The 26521-nt window shown below is 40.6% G+C and overlaps 2 protein-coding genes across 6 annotated transcripts in view; both read right to left on the bottom strand.

Moving 5' to 3' along the window:
- LOC124183743 (filamin-A) overlaps positions 1-20355 on the bottom strand; it is a 32950-nt gene extending 12595 nt beyond the window's left edge. The window contains exons 1-16 of one of the 5 annotated variants that reach the window (XM_046572664.1): positions 20124-20355; positions 17925-18026; positions 17211-17824; positions 10789-11138; positions 10576-10703; positions 10278-10292; positions 9705-9843; positions 9197-9481; positions 8794-9110; positions 8287-8713; positions 7963-8178; positions 7474-7861; positions 6348-6914; positions 4584-5539; positions 4202-4500; positions 396-534 (exon numbers count right to left, since the gene is read on the bottom strand). In XM_046572664.1, the coding sequence (XP_046428620.1) occupies positions 396-534; positions 4202-4500; positions 4584-5539; positions 6348-6914; positions 7474-7861; positions 7963-8178; positions 8287-8713; positions 8794-9110; positions 9197-9481; positions 9705-9843; positions 10278-10292; positions 10576-10703; positions 10789-11138; positions 17211-17556 (4572 nt within the window). In that variant the 5' untranslated portion in view covers positions 17557-17824; positions 17925-18026; positions 20124-20355. Of the gene's footprint in view, positions 1-395; positions 535-4201; positions 4501-4583; positions 5540-6347; positions 6915-7473; positions 7862-7962; positions 8179-8286; positions 8714-8793; positions 9111-9196; positions 9482-9704; positions 9844-10277; positions 10293-10575; positions 10704-10788; positions 11139-17210; positions 18027-20123 lie in introns of all 5 variants that reach the window. The other 4 variants (XM_046572666.1, XM_046572667.1, XM_046572668.1 and 1 more) reach the window with 4 other exon arrangements.
- Positions 20356-22181: 1826 nt separating this feature from the next.
- Positions 22182-25405, bottom strand: LOC124182361 (succinate--CoA ligase [GDP-forming] subunit beta, mitochondrial). The gene is made up of 6 exons (XM_046569509.1): positions 24488-25405; positions 24267-24366; positions 23205-23800; positions 22951-23085; positions 22726-22854; positions 22182-22637 (listed from the first exon to the last, which is right to left on the bottom strand). The coding sequence occupies exons 1-6, from the start codon at positions 24687-24689 to the stop codon at positions 22525-22527; spliced, it is 1275 nt and encodes a 424-aa protein (XP_046425465.1). The 5' UTR covers positions 24690-25405; the 3' UTR covers positions 22182-22524.
- Positions 25406-26521: the final 1116 nt, after the last annotated feature.

The following is a 26521-nucleotide window of genomic DNA, read 5'->3' as shown; positions in this document are numbered from 1 at the left end:
GGATCTAGTTACGTGCTGTTGCGATGGAAATGATCGAACAATGCAAGCTTTTGCGTTATAAGCATTATGCTCGTTTAAATCGTGGGTGAACTGCGAATCACCCTTTTCGGCTATATGCCGGAGTTGTTTGTTTGTACAACCGAATATTTTCCATCTTATCGTTATTTCGTTTCTCAGCTCTAAATGTGTTCGAACCAGAAAGTAAACTTGACCGCATAGCCGGGAAGTTTATTTATTACTCGTGGAAAAGTTCAACAGTGTATTGGTAACCCTTCTAGGATATCCCGAAAATAAGTTGATCAATTATTTTATATGTATACGCACGAAATATCTTCGATCTCTTAAATTATAAACTTGCCGTCGCGCGATACGCGGTTGGAGATTGAGAAACTTACCACGAAAGTGTAAAATCCTTCCGGAACTGGTTGACCGCCGAATTTGATGCTCAGAGTGTATTCACCAGCATCGGCAACTTTGTAGTAGACGTTGACAGTCCCGTCACCATTGTCCTCAATATCAATATCGACAGCCTCACTGCAAAAGACGAAAATTCGAACGTTAAAAATGGCCTCAAGGTTGACTGTCATTAAAATTTAACCCACACCTCAGGAGCCTAAATTTTGATTGAAGACCTGACCGACCAGCATTTTACGCATCGTCGACTCGAAAGTAAAACATCTTAACAAACTTAAACTTTGTCCAATGACTAAAATACCATCCCAAGCAATGCTATATAAACTGGAGGACTGACAAGGAAGGTATCCCAAGTCGATCTCTCCGATTTCATTTCTTTTGTAATATGTTATAGCAGGCTAAAAACTAAGCGACACATATTTTTTTTTTATCTACCACTAAACACTTTAAGGGGATGGAACCACCTTTCAAACTAAGGCATCTCAAGCGGCGATTTGGCAGTTTCACCCACAAGAACATAATATTTTTGAACCAATTAAAATGGAAAAATTTTCTCATAACGAGAATTGAAAAATGTAATTTAATCAATTAAAGAAAAAAAAAAACCTACTATAGATGCCTTACTTTGGAGAGTGGTCTCGCCCCCTTAAAGTGTTTAATGGCAATTAAAAAAAATACTTGTCGCTTAGTTTTTAGCCTGCTATAACATATTGCAAAAGAAATTAAATCGGAAAGATCGACCTTGGATAACTTCCGTGTGAGAGCAGAATACGAATGAAACTTATTCGCATACAAAACTCGAGGATTTCATCCTCGTCGAATACCTTGGAGCTAGACAACCGATTCTTGTTACGCATCCTTGCTAACAGCGCTCCATTTAATTTCGAAGATCGTGCCAAGAAGCACAGCTTTGTTCCTTTGTAGTTGAATCTAATTTACATAGTGAAACAACAGGCTGTCTGGTAAAAGTGCAATTATAATCTGCGTTTGAACAGTCTCATCAATTTTGGAACGAAGCATTTGGCATTCTCACAAAAGAGCAGAATCCAAATCAGCAAGATGACACATACTGTTCGTTCACAGGTGTGTGAATTCCGATTTACTATTGATGATGGACATTTTATACGTGCGATAGCCAATTGTGATTAGTTACAATACGTTGACAGAGGTTTAATGTCACTAGTAACACAAAGATCAACAATTCACGATCCAAGCTGACAAATTGATTTACAAGTGTTCTAGCTCACGGTGTTACTCTCGGCAATCTTGTACATATGTCCTTTCACCGCTCACGAAGCTCCGTTCCTAACAAGCTCTATAATTGTCGTTTCGTCTTTCATATTCCACTTTTCATGTATAGACAATTGCTTTCCACGAATCAAGCAAGCTCCATTCTAATTGCATCTAACTATTATGAAGCAGCTAATCAGTTGTCTTGCCAAAATGCAGATTCATAAATCACACCTGACGTCGAACTGTTAAATTTCGTAACACGTGGGGATGTATCCTGTAAGGAAACGGATACTGAATAGGTACAGTAGAAATAATAACACCAAAAATAATTTAATGAAGTTCGGAGCAAAATTTCCATTTGGATTTCAATTTGGAGAAAAAATTGTGAAGCAATTACAGTAGAGGGATTAGTGGTCTTCGTAAAATGTTATCATGCCTCGATTTCTTGGTATACCTACGCATGATTTACGTTTGGTATATTGGTTTAGATTTCTTTCCGTGATTTATGTGAACATTGGAAAAAAGATGCTGAATTATTAGTAGATCTCTTGGCGTTTGAAATATTATTTTCTACCTTTCAAACAGTTTTGTCAGTGGCAACTCGCACGATACATATTCTTAAATGGTGATCAAAAATAAATATTATGCGCGTGCTAATATATTTTTAAACATCTATGACTCCCCAAAGTGACAAATTCCCATCTTGATATCCTCAGGTGAAATTTTCAACGATTATTTTTACTCTCATCGATGTTTTTGTCTCGCACAACAATTCCAATGCTTTTATTAACATTTCGATTCGAGTATTTTTCCTGTCTGATGGAAGCTTTCCTAGGACCTATTCGGAATACTGTATATCCACACCGCAAATTCCGGTGTAAGTAAAAAACAAAGTCTCTGGATCTATCCGTACTATTACAACATTCTTAGTGCTATTCGTTCATGTTGATGCAGTTGCTTAAAAAGAAAAATGTAATTGAAACTGGCATTTGGCCAAATTCCGTCTACAATTTAAACAAAAAATAATCCTCAATTCATTTCCTGTTGACTGCCTTTTTTTTAACTTCAACTCTTAACTTTAATGCTGGTATTAAATATTCTCCTCCAGTTTGGGAAACCGTTGTGAATAAACGTAGACCACTAATGAGTGGAAAAGCCACGGCTCATTCAAACGTAACAAGGTGAGCACTATTCTATAAGAGACTGTCTGTATGAGATGAACAAAATTTCCATTCTCTTCGTGATTATTTGTAGTCACATAGATAGCAAAAATATTGATTACTGTCAAAATTATATCAATAAAATAAGTATTTGCGTTACAATAACCCGCATATTCTAAGATCTTGCAATTTACGTTATGTTGGGCTAATGGTCGATATGTACCTAGAAGTAATGAATTACATAGACCATTTAGTTTTCAAAAAATTCAATATAATTTAAATTTATGTTGACACCGTGCCAAAAAGTGAACCTGTCTAAGGCATAAATCCATCAAGAAGTCATCGAGTGTTATGTCATCGCTGGAATGTGTAGGTATTTTTTCGAATGAAAATTATTTTTAACAAACAAGTGTGGTATTATGACTTCAGAATTCTCTCGGAATCTTCGGGATGATAAGTTCAGGTGTCAATGACTCATTCGGAAAAAGCAATCTCGGCTGCGAAGCATGGCGACTATTCGAGAAATATTGATATTAATTAACTGATATAACACTGGCAGTCTGTTTTGTCTAACTAAGGCTGATGACATTTTTTTCTCGGAATCGTGAGACATTCGGTAGTTCCTAAAAATAGATTATTTCATCGGACGAAAGTTTTAACGAATTAGGGGATTAAAAATACACGCGATATTAGGGTCACCCGGGAAGTTTATAAATACACAGATTTTTATGTACCGCACATCGCGTATCAAAGCTTATAATAATTCGTGACTCTGAGTCCCAGACGTGGCTAATATCCGTAAATTGGGATCACTGTCGAGCAGGAATTCGCGATAAACTGGCCACTGGGCTTGACGTGAACGTGAAATACACCAGCACGTGTTTTACTTCTGAAGTGTGACAATATTTTCTAATAAGCGGAAAACATACTAGATAAGTACTTCTCCCATTCGTCAATGCCATAATTGAATACACAATGTTGGGAGGATGAAAAATTTTAAATATCCAAAAAGAATTCCGAACTCGATAGTCTGCAAGTTCAATCTCTCACTGCATTTAGCCGTCACATAGTTGCCTACATCATGTAACTTGATTCTGTATACCACACGGTGACACTCGTCCGTGCCAAAATTGTCAACCATTTAACATAACTCTACCTTACACCGAAGTAGTTGCGCAATTTTATGTTGGCACCTACTACTTGTTACGTTTGCAATTAATTATAATTGATAGAGGCATGCTTAAGCCCACCTCTCACGAAACCATGCAGTACCCATTACGCGGATGAATAGGGTGAGCACATTTTTCTACAGTACGAACCATACGTCATGCAAGAGACCAGCTGATTGACCCCAAGATGAAAAGATCGATGTGATTTATCACAACTAAATCTACCTTCCAGATGTTGAACGAATTCGGCAAGTGACTGCTCCACGACCAGCATTCTCGGTGTCGACGGTGATGCAATACTCTTCTCCCTGAGCCAATGTACGTTGAATTCCTTCTTTGATCTTACACTGGTTTGCGGAACCGGTTGACTGACTTTGAACGGTTACCGGTGAGCCCGGCACCTCCTTACCGCCGTACTTAACGTTCACCTTGTAGGCGCCACAGTCGTCGGGAAGATAGGAAGCCCTGTACTTGCCATTACCGATATCCTGAATCTCGACCTTTCGTGGTCTTTGATCGGGCCCCTGAAGAAGTAATGTACTCGTCAACATCACAAGAGGATACCTGTAAATAGTACCTAATGATTCATCGCGTGGGAGAAGCTTACCAATACTTGAATTTCCAGGTCACCGTAGCCAGCGTTCAGGGTGTCGACGAAAAACTCGGTGGGGAATGATGCCAACAACTTCGGCGCTACTCCGGGTCCGGATAGAACGACCTTGCTCGGTTCAACCAATGGATTGACCTTCACTTTGAAGGGGCTCCCGGCGATATCTTGCCCGCCATAAGTGACTCCAACTTGAACATTGCTGCCAACCGGTGGAGGCTGGTAAGTAACCTCATAGACTCCCTCTCCAACGTCTTTGATTTCCGGTTTCTGTATCGTTCCCTTGTCCGTTTTCAACTTCACGTCCAGCGGTGCGATGCCAGCCTTGGAAGTATCGACCATGAATTTAGCCGGAATGCCTTCACGAACCTTCTCAGGGTCCAAACCAGGGCCGAAGGCAGTGACTTCCTTGGGGTCTAATGTCTTTTCAACCTGAACCTTGAACGGAGAGCCCGGAATGTGCTGATCTGCAAACTTTATTGCGATATCGTAGTCGCCTGGTTCCGTTGGCACGTACTCAACGCTGCATGACCCGTTATAATTGTCCTTGCATGTCATCCTGGCCTCGCTTGTTCCTTCAATTGCGAGCCCAAGTCCTCCAGTTCCCGCCCCTTTAGTTTCTACAGTGAACTGGTTGGGTTTGGCAACGAAACCCTTTTCCAGGCCGGGACCGTAGGCTCTGCATTTACTGGGATCGCACCCGCGCTTCACGTTCACTGAAAACGGCGAGCCGGGAATCGGCATGTTGTCGTAGAGGATATCAATCGTGTGCTGACCTTCTTCGAACGGCGTATAACTAACTCGCAGGGTTCCATCCGCTTGCGGCGTTATCACTTTCTCAGTCTTTCCACCGCTGGGATTTGTGATGGTGCACGAGACCTTACCATCGTCACCCTTGGTCTTTGCTATCGCTCGTGTATCAACAATGAAGTCGGTGGCGCTGTCGACGTAGAGACCTTAAAAAAGACAAATTTCTTCGATTGAAAATAGCCGAAGGTTGCAATTTAGATTCACATAGATGCTCAAATGAATTAATCAATCAACGAAAATACTTAAGTATCAGTGAAGCACACTATTGTTGTGGTAGTACCACCATTCTCGTTCCGCTGGCGCCATCGAATCAAACTACATTATTCATGAATAATCACACAGTCTATTGTTTCATTTGAAACGCCATACCTGTCCTTACTCAATGTGAAGGCCATTGCACTCTATTAACGTCTAACCGCAACTTGGTTTATGCCAACGTTACAGAGAAAGTCATTAAATTGTAAGTGCCATGACAATGAGGCAGCGATGATAACATTTGTTGGTGTACTTTTTAACTTACACACTTAATCACAGTTCTCCGATCGCGCACAACATACGGGATTTGTGATTCGAACATATATGTGGGAGTGCCAAAACGCAAATGAGCGTAGTAATTAGCTGCTGAATTTGCAGATTCTATATACATATATGTACATGTCTATGTGGATGCAAGTTCTTAGTGCAAAAAATTGAACGTGTTAGTAGACAGCATCAATAAAAATCCTAAAATAATTGGTTCCATCATCCCTCTGATCAAAATACTTTCAAATACACTGAAACAGTCATGAATGATTAATCAATTGAAAACAGAAAAGTGAAACAAAAGTAAAAAAAAAATACATAGTAGGTACGTTGAAAAATGATAGTAATACAAAGATCATCTGTACAATCCAAACAGCAGATGAGTCATGCGTCATATTAAAAGAGCAAGCTAGTGATCACGCGACTCCTAACCGTGAGGTTGAATGCCGTTGCCAGACACCTTGATCTTGGAAAGGTCAGCTTCTTGTACGACTAACGCCTGGAATGGTGAGCCCGGTATATGCTGGTCATTGAAAGTGATGTTGATACCGTAGTCTCCAAGCTCTGTGGGAAGGTAGGCTACGGAACAAGTGCCATCGCCATTGTCGCGACAATTGATGGCAGCTTCGCAGGGCCCTTCGACTGTAACGCCTAGGCCACCTTGCCCAGCACCCCTAGTATCAATCACAAACTCTGCGGGTTTGTTAACCACGCCATGCGACAGCCCTGGGCCTTTCGCTCTGACCTTAGATGGATCGCTCCCGTGAACGCACGTCAGGCGACATGGTTGAGGAGATATTGGCTCCCCGCCGAAACTAATACCAAGCAGATATTCCCCAAGCTCAGTTGGCGTGAAGTTTACTAAGAAACCCTCGTGAGTTGGTATGATGTGAGCCTTTACACGGTTTCCTGATGGCGTTGTGATCGCTACTTGAACATCGGCCTTCCCAGCGTCTTGGGTTATTACACGAAACTGTTGAAGACTGTTCACCGGTGCGGCTACGGGTGGTTGGCATATGCAACATCATTTAGATTGGTTTTCTTCGACAACATATCAGAGTAAACTATAGGTACTGTGATTACACTTGTACGCCATGTAGCACGGTGTCTACTTGGTATTCTGCGCTAATTGGTGACTCGTATAATCCTCGAGATATATCTCACCGTTGCGAAATCGTGATTTATAAGCATCCCTCGTTTGGCCTCGGAGTATCTCCCGAAATAAATCTCGATTTCCTCACAAATTCCTAGTTCACTTACGCCAAATTTTACCAATTTTCGCGGACTCATTTTTTCTGTCGACTATAGTCAGTGCTAAAAGTATTACGACCACGTTCGGAGTTGAAATACACTAGTCCACTCTAAAATGTACTGATAATCCTAGTGACCAAGATGCCCGGATCCTTTGAATTTGCAGAAGCGGAAACTATCTAATTTAATCAGTATACGTTCTTTGGCTTTGAAAAGTATTCAAGTTGTTATTTTCATGAGGTTATGCTCTTAGAGTCATCTACTCTTCGCTGAATAGAAAAGATTGAAATTACTGCGGTATACTCACTGGGCTCTAATCCGTCGACCTTGATCTTGGAAACATCTACATGAGGTTGTACGTTGACCTTGATCGGTGATTTTGGAACTTTCAAGCCTCCGTAGTTAAGATTGACTGTATAGTTTCCGGGTTGCGGGGCGACGTAATCAACGGTGTAAGTGCCATCCTCGTTGTCAGTCAAAGTGATTGGCAAGTCACGACCTTCAGGAGTCGCCATTGTGACGTCAAGCTCACCTGGACCAGCTTCTCTGCAGTCTACGTTGAAGTGTGTCGGGGTATTCGACTTTATGCCTTTATCAAGACCTGGGCCAAAGGCTTGGACCATCGCTGGATTCAGCGGAGCAGCAACGCTGACTCTATAAGGTGACTTCTTGGTCCCAACTCCACCGTAATTGACCTGAAGAGGTGGAAGCTCGTTGATATTCGAAAAATGTAAGTTCCGGAAATTTGACATTTCCTAAGATCATCAGGTTAAGACGTATATTTTGTCAAACCCACCTGAATATTGTGCTGTGAACCTGAGGTGGGTGTGTAATGAGCCTGGATTGTTCCGTCCCGCTTGTCGTCTAAACGAACCGGAACTTGTCGTCCGAGAGCATCCTGAATTGCTACTTCTAGCGGTGCTTTTCCAGCCTTTTTGCAATCCACCGTGAAGTGGGTCGGCTTATCGCGGTCTACGCCATCAGGGTGGACTCCCGGACCGTGCACCTCGACCTAAATCATCGTTAACAGGTGCAGATTGTAAGTTGTTTGAGTCCATGGTAAACGTCACTAAAGTGATCTCATAACATTTTCTTCATCACAGATTGAATCGCGTCTCACCTTGTCCGGATCATAGTCGACCTTCGGGAGGATTTCTGCCATGTACGGAGACTTTGGAATATCCTCGTCGTCGCAATTGATGTGTACAGAGTATTGCCCGGGTGCGGTAGGATAATAGGTGACGTCTGCCGTTCCGTCTCCGTTGTCGTGACAGTCTATCTTCGCTTTCGATGGACCCTCGATAGAAAATCCAAGACTCCCAGTCTCGCCGTTAGTATCGACTGTAAATTTCGCTGGGTATCCAACGACTCCTCCGTGTAGTCCTGGTCCGAACACTCTGATGGCGGATTCCTTGTAAGGACCAACGTTCACCTCAAATGGAGACTTGTTGATCTCCTTGCCACCGAAAGTGACCATCACCACATGTCGACCTTCCTTTACTGGACTGTAATTGCAATGATAGGTCGTGGCGTCTATCTTCATGAGCCTGAAATTCAAGTCATTTCCTTGTCACAGAGCCCGATAACTTTGGCAACTTTAGACACTTCTGGCTTATGGGTTTCTTACTTTACTGGCAAGTTGGCACCACCTGGCCCGATCACCCGTGCTTCTGGGACTCCTTCTCCAGCATCCTTAGTGACAATTTTGAAGTCCGCATCGTCTTTGACGCGAACACCTTTCGGTTGAAGCCCTCTGCCGTAAGCGCGGCATTTGTTTGCATCGGAAACAGGCGACACACGTACGCCAAGTGGACTCCCCGGTATTGGTTTGCCAGCAAAGAAGATGTTCACCGAATGAAGTCCAACTACCGGTGAGACGTACTCACAGCGCCAAACATCGGGAGACGTTTGACGGAGTTTTACTGGCACAGAAGTCTTTGAACCCTGCAGAAGGTCGATTAGTTTCATTGAAGAAAGAGTTACACGAATTCGCTACTTCGTTTGGTAGATCAAATCGAAATTGCTCGCACCTGAGGATCCAGAATAATCACTTCTGGCACCCCACGCCCAGCTTCTTTGGTGAAGATGTCGAAGAAGGTCGGTCGATTGATTGCCACGCCGTCGGGCTGCAGTCCAGGACCGCTAGCTGTAACCTTAGTGGAATCCCCGGCGTGACCTTCAACGCTGACGGTGTAAGGACTCTTGGGAATAGCTCTTCCGGCGAATTGAATCTTCACCTTATGAGGACCCTCCACCTTAGGAGTGTAGGATACAGCGTAGGTGAGATTTCTGTCCTTGTTGAACCTGACGTCAGCCTGTAAAGGTATAGGTATAAGCTATTAATTTTAAAGCGGTAACCGCGGTAACTATTTTAATTGTTGATTCCATTCAATGGTGTGTCTCTCACAATCATGACTTGATTTCTTATATTTTCTCGAAGTTGTGTGTAATTACAACAGTTACACTGAAGTTTGATTGTATCACCTTAGGTATGGACAATCCTTTAAATTTATAAGTAATTTCAATAAATCTATTCACCGGAATCTTAGCTCCCTTGGGGTCTTCGACGATTACTTCAACGTTTCCTTTACCGGCAGAGAATGTTTCCACGGTAAAATTTGCTGGGGCACCAACAACGGGTCCAGTCGGTTCGATACCAGGACCATAAGCACGGACTCTGGATTTATGGGAAAATCAATTGTAGTAACATACATGACAGCACGCAGAATGGTGAGCATTGGCATTCAGATACTTATGCGTCAATCGGCCAGTATTGTATTATAACCAAGTGTTACACAAGCGTTAATGCCAAAATGAATATCTAGCTTCCTTAAATAGCAGCCTATAATTATTTGCACAAAGTTATTGGATTTAAACAATTCTTTTTACCGAAATACAACTGGTAATCAATGTATAGGTATACACGTATATCATGGCAATCACGACACACGACACACAGCTGAAATATGATTGCTAAAATCAAGTATATTCCAATTAGATGTCAAAAAGTTAGAAAGTAGTTTCCAAACAATCAGTAAATGTAAATTTGCCAAGTAAAATAGATTACAAAGCCTTAGTTCTTGTAAAATGTACTTGAAGCTCGCGACTTACCGCGGGGGCGGGATGCTGGGACCGAAAAATGAAATTTATGAATCAATTAATTAATGAATTTGGACGAGGAACAAGATGTTTTTTGTTCCCTTCTTACACGTAGTTATTCCTGTATGAGCGCAATTTCGCCTATTCCTTACCAAGAGATTCATCCACGCAGTTATAATTGATCAACTGTTAATTATAATATAAATAATCACTCTTTCCTTTTTTGATCAATTATATTCTGCAGATGGTCTCTTTGCTCAACGTCTCCTGGCAAGGAACTATTGTTTGTGAGTTATATTTCCCAGCATACCTGTTTGGGTTGGTTTTCGCCCGCAGAGGTGCGCCAGGCTTCAGCTTCGCGTTGGGATATTGCGATAAGTAGGTCATCATTGACATCTCGTCGATGTTGGGATCCACCATCTCCTCCGGTTTGATTAGCTACAATAAAATATACGGTCACAAGTCAGTGATCGTTTCAACCCTCTACCAACTATGCCAAATAATCTCAATCAGCACAACGCACCTGAGGTATATTGAGCCAGTCGTCTGCCAGACCCATCGCTTCCGATGCATTTTGAACCGCGTCTTTGGGGTTCCAGTCTTGCCAGTCCGGGCAAAGTCCGGGTGCAACCGCATCCACGAGTGCTCCAACCGCCCTACCGTCGTTCCAGTCCGACGTGAAATTACCGATCGGTAAGTCTGGGACCTTCGCTTGGATCCAGTGCATAAGCCGTTGCTTTGGTGTGGTTCCTTTATCCGGACTCTCGCCATCGTCGCCATCCCACATTGGCATGGAGATTGAGTAGTGCAGAATCAGGGTCCATATCAGTCCCAATATGAGCTTCAACTTGCAGTCCACAATGTCCGAGGAATCTGCACAGTACGAAAATTATTTTACCCTTCTGTTTGAAATTTATTTGCTAATTTATATTCGGATCCGAGAATATCCGACTTTCTGGAGCTAGGTATATGATGAATGATGGATTTACGTTCAAATTATTCCAAGATTCTAGTACCATGATCCGCTAGTTTTATGCTACCACTTTTTTTTAACGGCGGAACTGGTTTCAAGTAACCATTAAGAGAACTTGGTCCGGCGATGATCGTGAGAGGACCGATTCCTTGCTCAACGACTTCATGTCTAAACACGATTTTAAGCGATTTGGATTCAGCTCTGGTGGCGGTTATAAAAAGCTTGTGTAAATTGCATAACACTTTTTCTCCATATAACGCGTGATGATAAAACTCGGACATTTTTTCATTATTATTGGTTTTTATGTCCTTGTCTTCAACGTTCCGGTCGCGAATGTAGAGATAATTAAGGAAATGACGTCCACGAAGACTTTAAGTGGGAATTAATGTCTTTCACCGAAGTATCTCAAGCTTATCCTGCGTATCCAATACGTCAGATCACTTAATTTCGTCACTGCGCTACTGGTTAAAGTATTCAAGTAAAATAGATTATCTTATGTGATTATATTAATCTGCACCACTCCTGCAAATAATGGCACTTAATTTCAATCTTAATACAATTACTGAATGAAAACGCGATGCACGGATTACTCTTACTCTACGATAATCACTCAGGCCGTTTACAATCTAGGATTAAATCTACATATAACGCAGGTGGTACTTTTCTAAACTGTCAAAACTCAATCGCTAAATTTCATGCGTCATTCAACCGAGCAATCATTCATTGAACCAAAGAAAAATGAATAATCAGACTTAATTGATGCACAAAATGAAGTGAAGTTCGCGCAGCACGATGCAAATTTTGAAAAAAATATTATATCAGCTATATTTTAACGGCTGACTGTAAGTCGGTCTGTCGATCTGGACAGAGAGTTAAAAAATTAATATTTTCTTACATCAGGTGAAACAATGCGTACATTGTGTTTCTTGTTCTTCTTCTTCTCCTGCTTCAGATTATTTCTACTTTTTCTCGTAGATAGGGAATAATAATCAGTGATGTATTATACGCAGAAAGAGAATGTTACAACAGATCTAATTTACACTGCGTACCATCGACGTTGATCACTTAGCATTCCTATGGTAATTATTCTCAACGACTTAATGTTTTCCCGGAATCTTTTCACCTGAGTCATTTAGGTATACACATGATACGTACATTTTAACGTGTATATTTTATATGACGATTTTTTCAACGTTACAGCTCTCAATTTCTATGCAACACCTCCTCGTTCTGCCAACGGCATAAATTTATTCCACTATAGAACCATCAGTGACTATACCATATTACGATTTGTCGCCGGTTTTGAAGTTGCGTCATTTCTCGAACAATGAAACTAATTCTTGCCGGCGAATTGTTATCACAGTACATATTAAACTGTGACGTCAGGATTGTTCCATCCAACAATTCAATCCTACCCGGGTTGAAGAATGTTCGTATAATTCATAATATGAAACTGTCTGGCCGTGTAACTAAAAAAAGGCGTGGACTGCGGATTATTTTTCAATTGCATGCAGAAATTTGAATCATTTGATATATGCATGCAACTTGTACCCAACGCAGCACCTGAACCTCTGATTGAAATTGTTAAACTCGTAGTCAGAAATTTGAAACTAAATGCTTTCTGTTGTATCAGCAAATTCTGCATTGCTAGGTTATGTCAAGTATACCTATCACTATGTACGATAATCTTTTTTAATTACATACCTTTCCTTTGTAAAAGGCAAATATTTTACAAATGATGCAAAGTTTTCATTATACGACTCTACCTAATTTATTTATAATTTATTTTTATACCAAAATCTATTAAAATCGTATGCGTGGCAGTTTGTCGGTCAACAAAATTTCAAAGTAGCTGGCAAGTTTTCAAATGTGATTCACTACTTGTGAATTGGTTGCCAGCCAGTGTCGTATCGTTGCACACTTTTTAACAAACAATTCTAGGTCGCTCTCGAGAAATCTTGTAAAAAGTTTTCAATTTTAATCTCAATCAACAGATTTGACTTAGGGAATTTTGATTTTTCCGCTATATCATGAAAACACCATGAAGGCAGCTCACAAAAGTACACCGGCATTAGAGATTCTCTGAATCCCAGGGCGGTTGAATCAAGCGACAACCAAATAATGTATTAGTGAGCGAACATTATCTCAGGCATAACCGAAACTTAGAATTTTTCAAATATCCACGAGCGTCCTCGAGGCTAACACCTCTCCCTCCTAGGTGATAAACTGCTAACTGTGTACAGCGGCAAGCGTTCGTACGTCGTTATCTCCTAGCCGAGCCGGGCCAGTTTCTTCACCTATTGGTATAGGTATATAATGGCTATAACGGCCTGCTTGCTACGGCACCTTGATGGAACTTTTATATAATATATCTCCTTCTCCACACTCGGAAAATTTGACAGAACTGAAATTTGAAGAAATAATTCCATTCGGAAGAAGAATTCAGGGGTGACATCACTCTAGGATTTTGGAAAATTCGATTTTTTCTTGGTTTAAACAATATGTTAGGGTCATAAAAACCAATATCCAGTTGGTCTTATAATGAACATTTTTTTTTAAAAGGTTCAATTGATGATTTTGTCATAGCGCCTCAGGCCCACGCTGAATGCTCGTAAAACTTTCAACGTATTGTTCTCGCAACCATATTTTTCAAACTGGGAGGACAGATTACTTGAACACCGTTGCATGGATCGATTTGAAATTTTGACAATAGCTTCACAATTTCATTCTCTACGGAAGTAAGTAGTCGTTTTTTATTTAACGTAAATTTTTTTTTATTGACAATTTACTTCTTATATTTTGACCAAAACACGATTCACTTTTTCAAAAGTGCACTGTTTCTAAAAAATTAGATTAAAAAAACCTGCGTAGTTCTGTAGACAATAGTACATAGATTATAAAAATTTTGGTTCTGTTATTCCAGGTCTTATACCTTACAAGTAATCCGTCCTCACGTCCTTAATCTCGACGCGGCGCTTGCCTAACTCTGTGAGAAGACAAACATGTATATACGCAGGAACATATATGTAACATTGCCGCCTTGCCATTATGGATCCTTGACGGGATCATAATTGCTCCATGCTTGAGACCGGGTAACAATGAAGTCTTGGCATTCATACTCGGTCGGCTTCGAAGAGTCGTGGATTCGTCTCAAGACTCGGTAAGCATTGCCTGTGGTCGATTCATTCTACCAGCTATTTTAAGCAATTACTACACGGTGACGTTATACAACAAGATATAGGTGATGTAGATATCGCTTGTGAGTATGCACAGGGTTTACAGTGTTGAACTGCAGCCGCACTCAGCCTCAGATCGACGTCAATACTGTGATCAGATCGATTTAAGAGAGTTGGCAGATCGGAGAAGTTTAGTTTATGCCATACGAAAATGAAAATCCTATGAACGATGTACTGTTCAGTAGTGCAATCACAGCTTTGCAAGAATCGCTACACTTTTTTCTTCTGAAATACCAGAAAGATTATTCTTATTCATTGGACTGAAAAACCATCGTCTAACCCGATTCGCTGTTGATTGTTATTCCAAGTTGCTATATATGTATGTATACAGTCGGTATACTCAAGAGTGAAGAGGGTCAAGTATATCACGTAGACAAAGAATAATAACCTTTTGAATCTAGGCTTATCAAGATTCTTGCTCGGAACCTATATCGTTTAAATCCTCGACCGACTTCAGATAGATTGAGAAAACATCCAACCAATGTGGGCTTATAAAAAATATGCACATTTGTAGTCTTCAAAAAATTGTATCACAATTAGCATGGGAGCGAAAAAAATCTGTGCGATCGTCTTTAAGGTCATGTGGTACTAATACCCATACCGACCGAAAAAACTCACCCATTTTCTTCCTATATTAAATGAACAAACGAACGGAAAGGGTTCAAATTATTTAATATATGAAGAAAAAGGGTGAGTTTGCTCGGTCCGTAAAGGTGGGAGTACCACACGACCTTAAGCCTTTCAAACCCTCCAATCGAATCAGAGTGTGCGTATTTTGGAACACGTATGGGTACCAGGACGACATGACAAACGGAAGATCGTCCGATGTACAGTTATAACTACAGCGTAGTCCACCGCGTGACGTGAAAGACAAAAAAAAAACATGTATATGCACACGTATACATAGGTGTGTATAGCTGCAGTTGAACAAACGAAAGACTTGTTTCACATGTGCCTCTTTGTCTTCTCGCCCAACATTAACTTGCTTCGAAAAGCTGTTCAAGAGCATGATTCTATGATTTTTCAAAAACTCTTTTTTATCATATTCGATCATGACCTCAGTATCGATCCTGAAAACTCGACAATCTCATTCCATTATGTTCTCGGAATTCATGTATACACATATATCTACGTTGGCGATGTTGTTTTGTTTATTTGACCGGGGTCTATAAAGAACAGGTAGTCTGGCCCGTCTGGTCTGGCAGAATCCCTGAGTGGAATGCCGATCGAGCAGAGTTCAGTGGTGAGGTGGGGACGAAGGATCGGGCGTCGCGGACCCGGTATACATACACCTATGTTATACGCTTTCGTACCATGACGTCATCCGTTTCTCAGAGTCAGAGATTACTTCACTACTAAACTTGCATACCGGCTCCAGAGGACGTCATTTCCTAAGTAACTTATGGCTTACACTTCTGATTAACAGAGGCTGCATTTGTCCTGTGATTCGAACAATTTTCCAAGTAGAATACTGAACGCGCGGCGATGACGAATCTTGTATTAATCGCTCTGGTCTGATCATGATGGGCGTTGTTTATTTCACGTTCTGCGAATCCGTCAATTATTTTTTATTCAACAGGATATGACTCAAAAGTAATTTGCAGACAGCAACAAACGGTGGTCGTCATGCCCTGTTAGTACAATGTTATAGTATCTAAAGTGAGAACAAACTTGTGTTATACGTATATGTATTGAGTTGGTACAGGTTTCTTCGTTTTTACATTGCCATTGCATTTGGCATTAATACCTCATCAAATTTCAAATATCGCAATTGAAGGACCAAACGTTTACACGTATGGTTGGTAGGTCGCTTCAGGCCAGCCAAGAGAAAGTAGGCGTTACTTGTGCAGACCAGGTGAAGGCCAAACAAACGTCATCTTCTTTAAGCGCGTACGAGTGCTCACAGTGTCGCTCCCCGTAAATGCTTCTAAATTTCTATGTGGGGCTACTAATTGCAAGCGGCTGCGCGTATCATCCGTTATCAACCACCAGTCAAGTTTTCAGATAAAGCAACTAACCTGCCAATGAGCAATTAAGCCATTTCCAAGAGTTCGAAATGCCGTCAAACAACAATTAAAATCTCCACAATATTTTTCACACAAGTTACATAATGCAATATAATAAACGTCACTCCGTTTGCCAATCTAAAGTTAAGCAGTTACGGAGAATTAAACGGCCGTAAATTTTATAAGGGGTGCTCATTCCAATTATTTTGTGCTCAGTCGATACACCTCGGATAATACGAAAGTCGCGCGATTAAGAACCAACAAGTGGTTGTTGCCGGCCGGCTGATATCACGTGGTTAGAGCGCGCGCGCAAAGGCCGGTACCCCACGTGACCTTCCTTTTTCGAAACAACGACCTCATCCCAAAGCTTCGATCCATGCATCGATTTGTAATGTTTGCCAGTAAAAGATTTTCACGATGCACGGGGGAAATTTGAAAAGTGTGATGAAATTCGATCCTTTAATACTTTTGTTGTCGAGGGATTGTACAGTGTTGAAAGACCATTGAATCGAAAAGACAATGACCAACGACGTGCCTCAAAGTGGTGAAGTGTCCGGGTGCCAATTCTTGTACATTATCTCCAAGGTACACCTACTTCGTTATTACGCGATAGAGTAAGAGCACAGTGTGCAAAAGCTGTATTGCGTATCTTATCAAACGCCGCAGGGTGGAGTTTCAGTGCCAATGTCAGCGTAATCGGAGTAGGTGGCATGCGCATAACTTCACTTACCAATGTTAACGATGCGTATTCCCTGATCGCTGAGGAACTGGAGGGCAACCGATACATTTTCAAGCTTCTGGGAACGAAAGTTAGGTCGTTTGTTGTGCTTCGGTAGTTTCTTCTGGGACAACACCTCGATCAGTGTAACCAGTCTCAGCCCGTCCGACAAATCGGTCTCGAGATCCCCAATCGTTTTACTGGCACATTTGAGATGCTCGTTCGCCCATCTGGTGAATGTGTTCTGTTGGATTCTCTTCCACTTAGCGTCCTCAGCTAACTCCCGCTCTGTCGCGATCATCTCGTCTTCCTCCTCGGCGGAGTTCCCGCTCTCGACTGACTTATCATTGTTATTCATTTTATGAACCACCTCTCCTTAGGCCTGGAGTATCGCAGTGCTTATAGAGGTGGTAAGGAAATATGGTAGTGGCAATACGCCGGTTGTGCGTGCGGTGAAATGTGAATGTGGTGGTAAGGTTTTCGCTGATGGTAGTGACGAGGGTAGATGCCGCTAGCGATCAGCGTAGCTTCGTGTGCTTTGGATTCCAACTGTCCGTTTATAAGCGGGAGGAAATCACGTCAGCCTGATCCTAATTGCCGATGGTACAGAAGTGATCAGCTGGCTACTAAAACGGGCACTTCAATTCCAGCTACGATAATACAATGTAGCGAAAACTATACCCTGCAATCGGGTATCTTGGGATGATCCTCAAAATGCGACCTCACCTTCTTTTTCTCAATCTCCCCACCAATCTCGAAGACAATGCGCTATTGCGTATTTGCCCTCTCCCGGTCTTTCAGCTTTTCCGTCTCAGTTCGTCTCCGTACCTGCAGGAAAAGATCATACTTATTTCAAACTGTAAACAATTTTGCTTAAATAAAAAATTGTCCTTGTTCTTGCTAGCGCCGTACGGTCTATTGCATCACATATCTAAATACGGAGACCGCAATCTATGCGGTCACCGGTCAGCTTGCGGTAAGGACGGCAAGTTAAGGAAGTTCTGATAAATTTACTGAAGAGTTATTCTATAAATTGCGAATACATGTTACTTTGGAATCGTTGTTACGTAGCAATTATAAAATATTTAGCATATATAAAGGCTTCGATGAATGACAACACCGTGGACCGACCACGTTTATATAAAAAAAAAACCTGTTCTGTAGCCCAACTCTATAGATTTTGGTAGAACTGTATCATTTCTGTGCACCGATAGATGCCCACATTGTGATATGCATACCGCGTTAATCTGCAGGCTTAAGATTCTTGACGATCTGCAATGCACTGAATTTTTTTGTGGTTCACGTGGCGCAAGGTGTCCGACGTCTTCGTAGAATAGAGTCTTATTGTCTAACAATGAATAGCGTTATCCTGATACCCGCGTTCTTCAGGCAACTGGAATAAGGTGGCGTGTCACTTTTCTTTACATGAATATCATACAGCAATTGTTGCGCAAGGGAAACCGCAACGAGGAACCCGAGCTCAGAAACAAACTTGGAAAATAATTTCGCAATCCTCTTGAGTAACAAAAATCTACTCTAAGTCACAATTTTAGAAAACATAGGCAAAAAGTATCCCTACTTTGAATTAAAATAACTCGTAAGCTAATGCTCTATTTAATCAGTTAACGCGAATATGACAGTCTATTAGCTTGATCCGACTATGTATAGACCGTTCGCACCCACGACGCCTAAAAATATGCAACCAAACTATCATACCATCCGTTTTTGTTTCGTTAAACCTTGAAAAACCTCCAGATCACACCTGATGATGCGCAACCGAACTATGGTACAATCTGGTTTTGTTTTGTTGGTCCTTTCAGATCTGCGTCGTGCTCAAAAAGATGCCAGTTTAACGGACCTCCTGTTCTATTATAAAACGACGTCCAGCATGAAAAATTTTAATTTTCTATCAGACTTGATTAACTGAAAAAGATAGCATCTGCAATATATAACGGGAAGAATTTACGATATTCTGCTTTTCGTTTTCCGTTTTTTGTATATCGACCGGGAGAACAAAGATAAATAGCTGAGTCGGTTTTTTATTTTTTTTTAAACGTAAAATTGTCTCGAAATAGACCCCTGCTCACTACAGCCCACGTACAACTATCTATACGAATGTAGACAAGGTTTTTCGAGATACCAAAGAAGATTCATTCTGTCATCATGAAAATGAATTTTTCATTCTGTCGTATAATACTGCGCAAGAGCGTCTAGGTCAAAATAGAATTTCGCATCACCAGTACAGGTCTCAAATTTCGATATCAGCGGCTGTAGCGAAATTTCGCGAATCCTCAGCCATGATACAGTTTAAAGCGTTGCAAAAAGCGTGCAAATGTCTAATGTTATTTAACAGAAATTCGCGACTGTCATGATTCGCTTTCATTCAGAAAAATGTATCACAAAAACCCTAGCAGCAGTGATTCTTGGAATTGAATTGATAATTTCAGTACACATATGTCCATGTGTGTTTACTATACGCAATACAACGAAACAGCGGCGAGTCGAGTTGAACAGGTGAACCAAAGATTACGGGCACTTGCAAAACAAACGAATAACGTCTGGCAGCTATAAACGGTCACTCACTGCATAGTCACGTACAGTCGGTGAACTTATCAATCGTGTATGTATGGGAACACTCGGGATGATTTTACTTAAGATTGAAACACTTCTTCTGCAAAATATTACGGTAAAGAAAATATGCCGAGCTTAAAATCGAAAGGAAAATACTCAAACTGGCGTAGAGCCCATCATCATCATCATCGTGATCGTCAACAATCCGCGGTTATTTCACACTCATTCTGATGAAGAAGTTTTTTGCAAAACATGGTCGAATCTATACGAGTATCTTCTGGTCCCAATCGGGGTTAAACTTATACCTGTAAGCCAGAGTGTTTCGCAAGATTCGTTCTAAGATTTTCACCTCACCTCAACTGGTACGACTGGAAGCTGATGCTGCTGTTCTGATGAGCACTTTAAATCCAATTTCTTGAGTACCCGTCGATCGCTGTGGCTAGATAAAGACTGAAAATGTGTAAAGCTCGGCAAAGCTCGACCTGAAGGAAGTGGTCTGCTGATACGTGGGCTGGTCTCCTACGGTACGGTCAAGTTTTTGGTGAGTTCTTGAGCGGATCACTCTCTGGCGTTAACTGTCGGTATTACCAGCGCGAAAGCAGATCCAACTGAAGTTTGCCAAGAATAGAACGCCGCTCCTCGTTCTTACCCTTCAGGGACTGCGGGGATGGCTATATATACATCTATATACATACCTATACACGACGAACGCGGTATGCCACATACAAATGGTCGGTCAGATTTTTCAACGAAAGTGTGAGTGTGAATACGTATGACTATGGGGACAAGCGAGTCAACCAGGCGCCAGCCGTGACGTACCTTCGTGGAAGGAGCCGATGCAAATCAGGGTAATTCCTTTTTGCCCGCCGCAGCGACTTCCTTGGCGCGTTTACGATTACAATTGCGTTTCATGAATTTCTCCTACCGTTCAAGCAAGTGCAAATGAAAAGTTGCCAGGGAATGATTTTAGGCACCTGCATGAAAATTTGCGGATACTTTTTCCGCGGATTCATTCTAGCGTTTCTATTATTACATGCAACTACTCTTTGCACGTTTATACTCTCGAAGCTATATTTGAAAGCTTTGTACTATTTAGTGCTTAGAGCCTGAAAAATAGTTCAAAGTCAGGCCAACTCGAAACAATGACCAAGTCTGTGACTCGCTTCTCACCAGATTCCGTGACGTCGCGATAACGCGATTCATCGCCTAATTTTAATTCTATGTTCGAGTTAAATTTGTGCCTCAGGAGGATCCAATGATTTATTTCGGTTCTTAGCGTAAACACATTGACCTAAAGCCAAAATCAGTCGTACATTCATACCCAATTCATTAACTCTCTACGATTCATTTTTTATAATAAATATTACTATTATTATTATTATAAATGAATAATGTATATTTTTTTATAAATATCTCAAAAGCGCTCTTCACCTACTAAAAAAATATGGCTTCATATGAATACTGTAATGCTGAATAGAACATGGTCACTTTTTAAAGTTTGTATCAGGAGTCCATGACCAGTATACCATTATATGCTCAACGACTGTAAGTATCCTACCACAATATCCTGTTCGCACTTATCGCGTCATGCTGTGTTACCTCTTTTGGTAATAGTCTACATTTGCACAATTTATATCAGCTTTATACTTGTATTATACGTATACATATACAGCAACTGTTGAATGTTATCTGCCTACCACGTTAAAGCTGACGCAACACGAATATGTGCTCTATAAGCTCATTGTCAAAGGTCCGAAGAAAGCCTAACTGCGCGAATTTAAGTGAGACAACTCATTCGTTACTCATTTGGGCGAGGATATAATCTTCTAACAAATCTCGCCAATAATATCCTTCACGCACAGCGGGTATATAATTCCTTATCATGTTTCTTTCAAAAGAAAGTAATCTGTCGAAAGTGTTGGATGGTTTTTTATTCCACTAGACATGCAGAGCATTTACTTATCATCTTCTTATGGTGGGGGCGACGGATGACGTGATTGTCCGTCGATCCCCAGGGCATTACTTAGCTTCGAAAGTCGGTTGGAAATTACAAGCCCTATATGGGTATGAATGAAATGACTGCAAGCTAGTAGCGAGTCCGAGATCAGTCGCGCACACGTATACAGTACATGTTTCAACCTTCTCCCAACTTGGCATTCGAATATAATTATTGAACCTTGCTCGCTAGACGATGTTTATAAACGATTTCTACTCTAAGTTTGGTTTACCTCTCCTGAAACGGTTCCAGCTTATTGGTTGGACTACAAAGTCACCCAAGTCCAAAGGTTTCAAATTAAGGCCTTGACGGAAATACTGAGCTCCAAACTTATTGGACATCTGCAGCTGTGTTGAGTAGTTAGCTAAAGCTTGGAAATTGATCGGAACTTGAAATGCATTCATTAAAGAATTCAATCATTTTCAAGCAAACTTTATTTCAATAAAAATGCATTTACAGTATAAATCATTGCTTCTATATCAGCATCCAATGGAAAATTCTGAATAGATTAACGACTACTATCAGTATTCACACTCCTCTACTAATTATAAAACTTTTCCACTCTCTTCTTTGATTCTTACACCACTTACAACTTCGTAAACACCGACATATATCATTCATGGTATAATTTTATTACAGGTATGTACAGCTACGGCATTGTACATCACGTGAAATGTTACTATAATTGAGCAAAGGTACAAGTTACACAGTCTTGAACAAGGAAATTTATCGATAAACGTCGATGGTGGACGGCTATGCCTATTGTCTTATCGCCGCGACGGCTTTTTTAGCAGCCTCATCCAGATCGGAAGCTGAAAGAATCGGTAACCCAGATTCCGCAAGTATTTTTCTGGCTTCCATAACATTCGTACCTAGTTGCATAATAAAATAGTTCGTTTGCATCAAAAATCGCTGTGCCTTTCTAAAATAGTCCGAAAATGAGGTGATAAACAATATTACCTTCCAATCTGACTACAAGTGGAATTTTCAAGCCAAGATTACGAGCCGCTCCCACAATTCCATTGGCTATCGTTGCGCAGTTTACTATACCGCCGAAAACGTTGACAAGAATAGCTTCCACCTTGGCATCTGAATTTAATATCGAAAGTATTACAACATTCTCGAAGTGTTTCCATTAGGCAAATGATAATCTCACAGTCGAGAATCAACGTAGAATTTATTTACCTTCAGTGAGAATTCGGAAAGCTTGATATACTTGATCTTCCTTAACGCTACCTCCAACGTCCAAGAAATTAGCTGGCGTTCCCCCGTTTAACTTAATTATATCCATAGTTGCCATGGCTAGCCCAGCTCCGTTAACTATACGTCAATCACATGTTGCGATATTATAAATGCATCGGAATACATTGTGAGCAAGAAACATTGTTCTGGTAACGATCAAAATTTTTGTAGGAATATGCGGGGAAGAACTAGATTACCAAGGCATCCAATATTTCCGTCCATTCCGATGTAATTCAAGCTGAACTTCGACGCCTCTACTTCTCTCGGATCATCTTCGCCAGCGTCGTCCAAAGAGAATATGTCTTGCTGCCTGTACTGAGCGTTGTCGTCAAACGATATTTTAGCATCAACAGCGATGATTTGCTTATCCTTGGTTTCTACCAAAGGATTTATCTCGATCTGCAGCGCATCTATGTCAACAAACAACTTCCACAAATTCCTCAATTCAGCAACAGTTTTATCCAGCAACAACTTATCTCCAAAACCTAAGAAATTTGCTACTTCTTTGGCAATGCTCTCTGTAATTCCCTCGTAAATGTCAAGTGGTATGGTCTTTATTAAATCCGGTGTTTTTTCAGCAACCGCTTCAATGTCCATTCCACCTGCTGGAGAGGCTATCAATACCGGACCGTTATGCTGCCTATCCATTAAAATACAAACGTATGTCTCCTTCACGATGTCAACCGATTCGGCAACCATCACTTTATTCACCACAATCCCATCCTTGGGCGTCTGTTTTGTTATTAAACGATGCCCCAACATGTTCTTTACAATTTCCAGAAGCTTCTCGTGTCTACAAAGTTTTCATACGAATTTTTACGACTATAATTTAAAGCCGGGTTTCTTGCTTCAAATTCATCCTCGAAATAAATTTCAATTTGGAAGCAAAGAAACTAACCCTTAGCAATATTCAATTCTCAAACATAATCTATGAAGGTTAAAGAACCTAAATATAAGATGACTATTTTGTATTACAAATTGTACACGAGCAAAGAGTCACATTAAATTACAACAAAAATCAATTGGTATTTAAATAGATAGCTAATTTCTCTGTAGATGAAATTATGAATATTGTGAGGTCTTGATAAAATGGTTTATACGTTTATAAATCATAAATCGAGATTTTGGAATATCAAGAAACATAAATTCCAACAATGTAACCAAGAATGCTATTTTACTATTCTTGCCGAATGTAATCTGTGGGAAGGTTTTTCCGCAAGAATATCGATTATTTTCTATTCTAGCAGAATTGCTCTTACTCTTTAGTGATGTGTACACCACCCTTGAATCCATTATCAAAGTGACCTTTACCCCTCCCTCCTGCCAGAATTTGAGCCTTTACCACGTATTCAGCCGCATCTGTAACGTAAAAAAATGTACTGAACGTTTGCACGTATGATCCGATCAGTTGCAAATATGAGACATTCTGAAGCTCGCAAGTTATACTAACATGACTTAATATTTAAATAGGTATACTTACTGAATTTGTTTAAGACTTCTGGGGCATATTTCAAGTCGTCGACTATAGCGAAATTTTGTACAGACACACCGCTGTCTCTTAGTAGTAATTTACTCTGATATTCAAGAAGGTTCAAATTCCTCACAGGGATAAGAAACACCCGTGATACATTTTTGAACGAATTAACCAAGAGCGAGGCTCTTTGAACAAGGAATCGCGACATGTTTAACGCTTCAGCACTTTGGCTTCTCTCAACGACCGATACTCTGCAGACAGTACTCAGATACTTTTAACACGGTTTAAGGTTAGGTTGAGAAACTGGTCGGTACAATCGGATCCAAAATTACTACTGTCTTTAGCTTGCCAGTCGTGCATACGGAAGACAAATAAGTAAAATAATATTATGATTAAAGTACGTTAATCACTCGATACCCAATGGGCGCTCTGTGCTCTGATCGATAAGATTAATTAGGTTATGAGACTGGATAGGGCTGTACAATGAAGTGACCAAACGCTGCGTCGATCAAATAAAATATTTATTTCATCTGTATGAACATGACATTTGGGTGTTATTAGTATTAATAATTGCACACGTGTTGAAACTTTCGAAATATTAACAGTTTGTATGTCTCATCCGAACTCAATAAGCATTCAGGTTATTAACTACAGATGGGACTGGACACTATATACAGTATCGCAGTGATTCACTGAAGATAATTATCGTCCATTATTACATAAACTACAATGTACACAAAATATCAATAAAGAGCAATGTACACGTTATGGTTGTGAAAAACGATGGGATCAAACACAAACTGCATAATCGGCTGTATGGTGACGGAATGGGAAAATATGGACCATCCGATAAGTTGTCTGTGGGAACCGTAGACATCATGTCGTGTACTCGTAGTGTATAAAGCGAGGGTTACACATTTAGCATCTGTTTCATCACACGTCATATGCATCTCCGGTACTGAACGCGCATGCGCAATTACTTGAATCCCTCTTCCATTTTGCCGACTAAGCTAGAGAGCAAGAGAGGCAACAATAATGGGCATGTTTACATCGCATCGATTCAATACGCATCAAATCAAGAATCAATCAATCAAAAAAAAGTAATCTATTTCTTCAGCATCTCCGATTATTATTTTTAAATCAATCAGTACTTTGAATGTAGTTTAAGCGCAGGTCTAAAACGGTCATTAGTTGGATATTTTGTGAAGTCGATTCAAATTAGTGAAAGGATATTGGGTTTACATTGGATATTAATATTTCAAATTGACAAATATTATACAAAATGTAATATTGCGATAGTTTTTGTGGTTCATTCGACTTATCTGGTATTGAACCCGAACTTGGTAATAGTTTTCACGTAAGATTTCCTTCAGTGATTATAACGTTGCAGAATCAAAACCTAGTAAAATCAAAACTGCAGCTGATTTTTCACCTATACAATTTGTATAATAATGAATTTACAGACACAAAGTGCTTGCAACAATCTCTTATCTCTTTTGCGCTGCCGAGTTCGTGGGTAGCTCTGCCTCTGTCCTAGGGAGTTTTGAGCGCTGGCTCAAATTCCAGAACGCTCCCTTAAATACATTCTGAAACATTCGATAACCCTAAAAATTTTACAACCCATAGTGCACAACCAAGCAAGGACGCTCGGCCGTGCACCCAGTTAATCGTAAGAGCATCTTTGATTTACAAAATTATTGTAATTCCTAGTTCTCGTCTAGCGACCTCAACATTGCATGAAAACAGTCTTACAATGGCTCATTTTACTCTTCATCCTTTCCGAAATTGCGCAAAGTATCTCAGCTATGCACTTTTTGATCCCTCAAATGCGGAAAATGTGAAAAAAATAACATGTGTCAAAAACCGAACATTTTTTTTACGATTTTCGGAATTCGGGAAATACACCGGTTAAATTTGAACCCTTTCCGGTCATTTGTTCATTCAACAAAGGAAGAAAAAAGGTGAGTTCGCTCGATCGGTGAAGGTAGGAGTACTATATGACCTTAAAAGTTCCATGCCCCAGTTGCAGTCACAAAAAAT

The sequence above is a fragment of the Neodiprion fabricii genome, chromosome 5 (assembly GCF_021155785.1).
Source record: "Neodiprion fabricii isolate iyNeoFabr1 chromosome 5, iyNeoFabr1.1, whole genome shotgun sequence".
Classification (NCBI taxonomy): domain Eukaryota; kingdom Metazoa; phylum Arthropoda; class Insecta; order Hymenoptera; family Diprionidae; genus Neodiprion; species Neodiprion fabricii.
This window is presented reverse-complemented; position numbering and strand designations above follow the sequence as displayed.

What these genes read in the sequence shown, in the direction of transcription:
- LOC124182361 (XM_046569509.1), bottom strand. Translation starts at nt 24,689, where the DNA reads ATGTCGCGATTCCTTGTTCAAAGAGCCTCGCTCTTGGTTAATTCGTTC. An exon ending in CGGAAATATTGGATGCCTTG is followed by an intron (nt 23,086 to 23,204) that starts GTAATCTAGTTC and finishes ATTGACGTATAG; the next exon opens with TTAACGGAGCTGGGCTAGCC. An exon ending in TTTCCGAATTCTCACTGAAG is followed by an intron (nt 22,855 to 22,950) that starts GTAAATAAATTC and finishes TATTAAATTCAG; the next exon opens with ATGCCAAGGTGGAAGCTATT.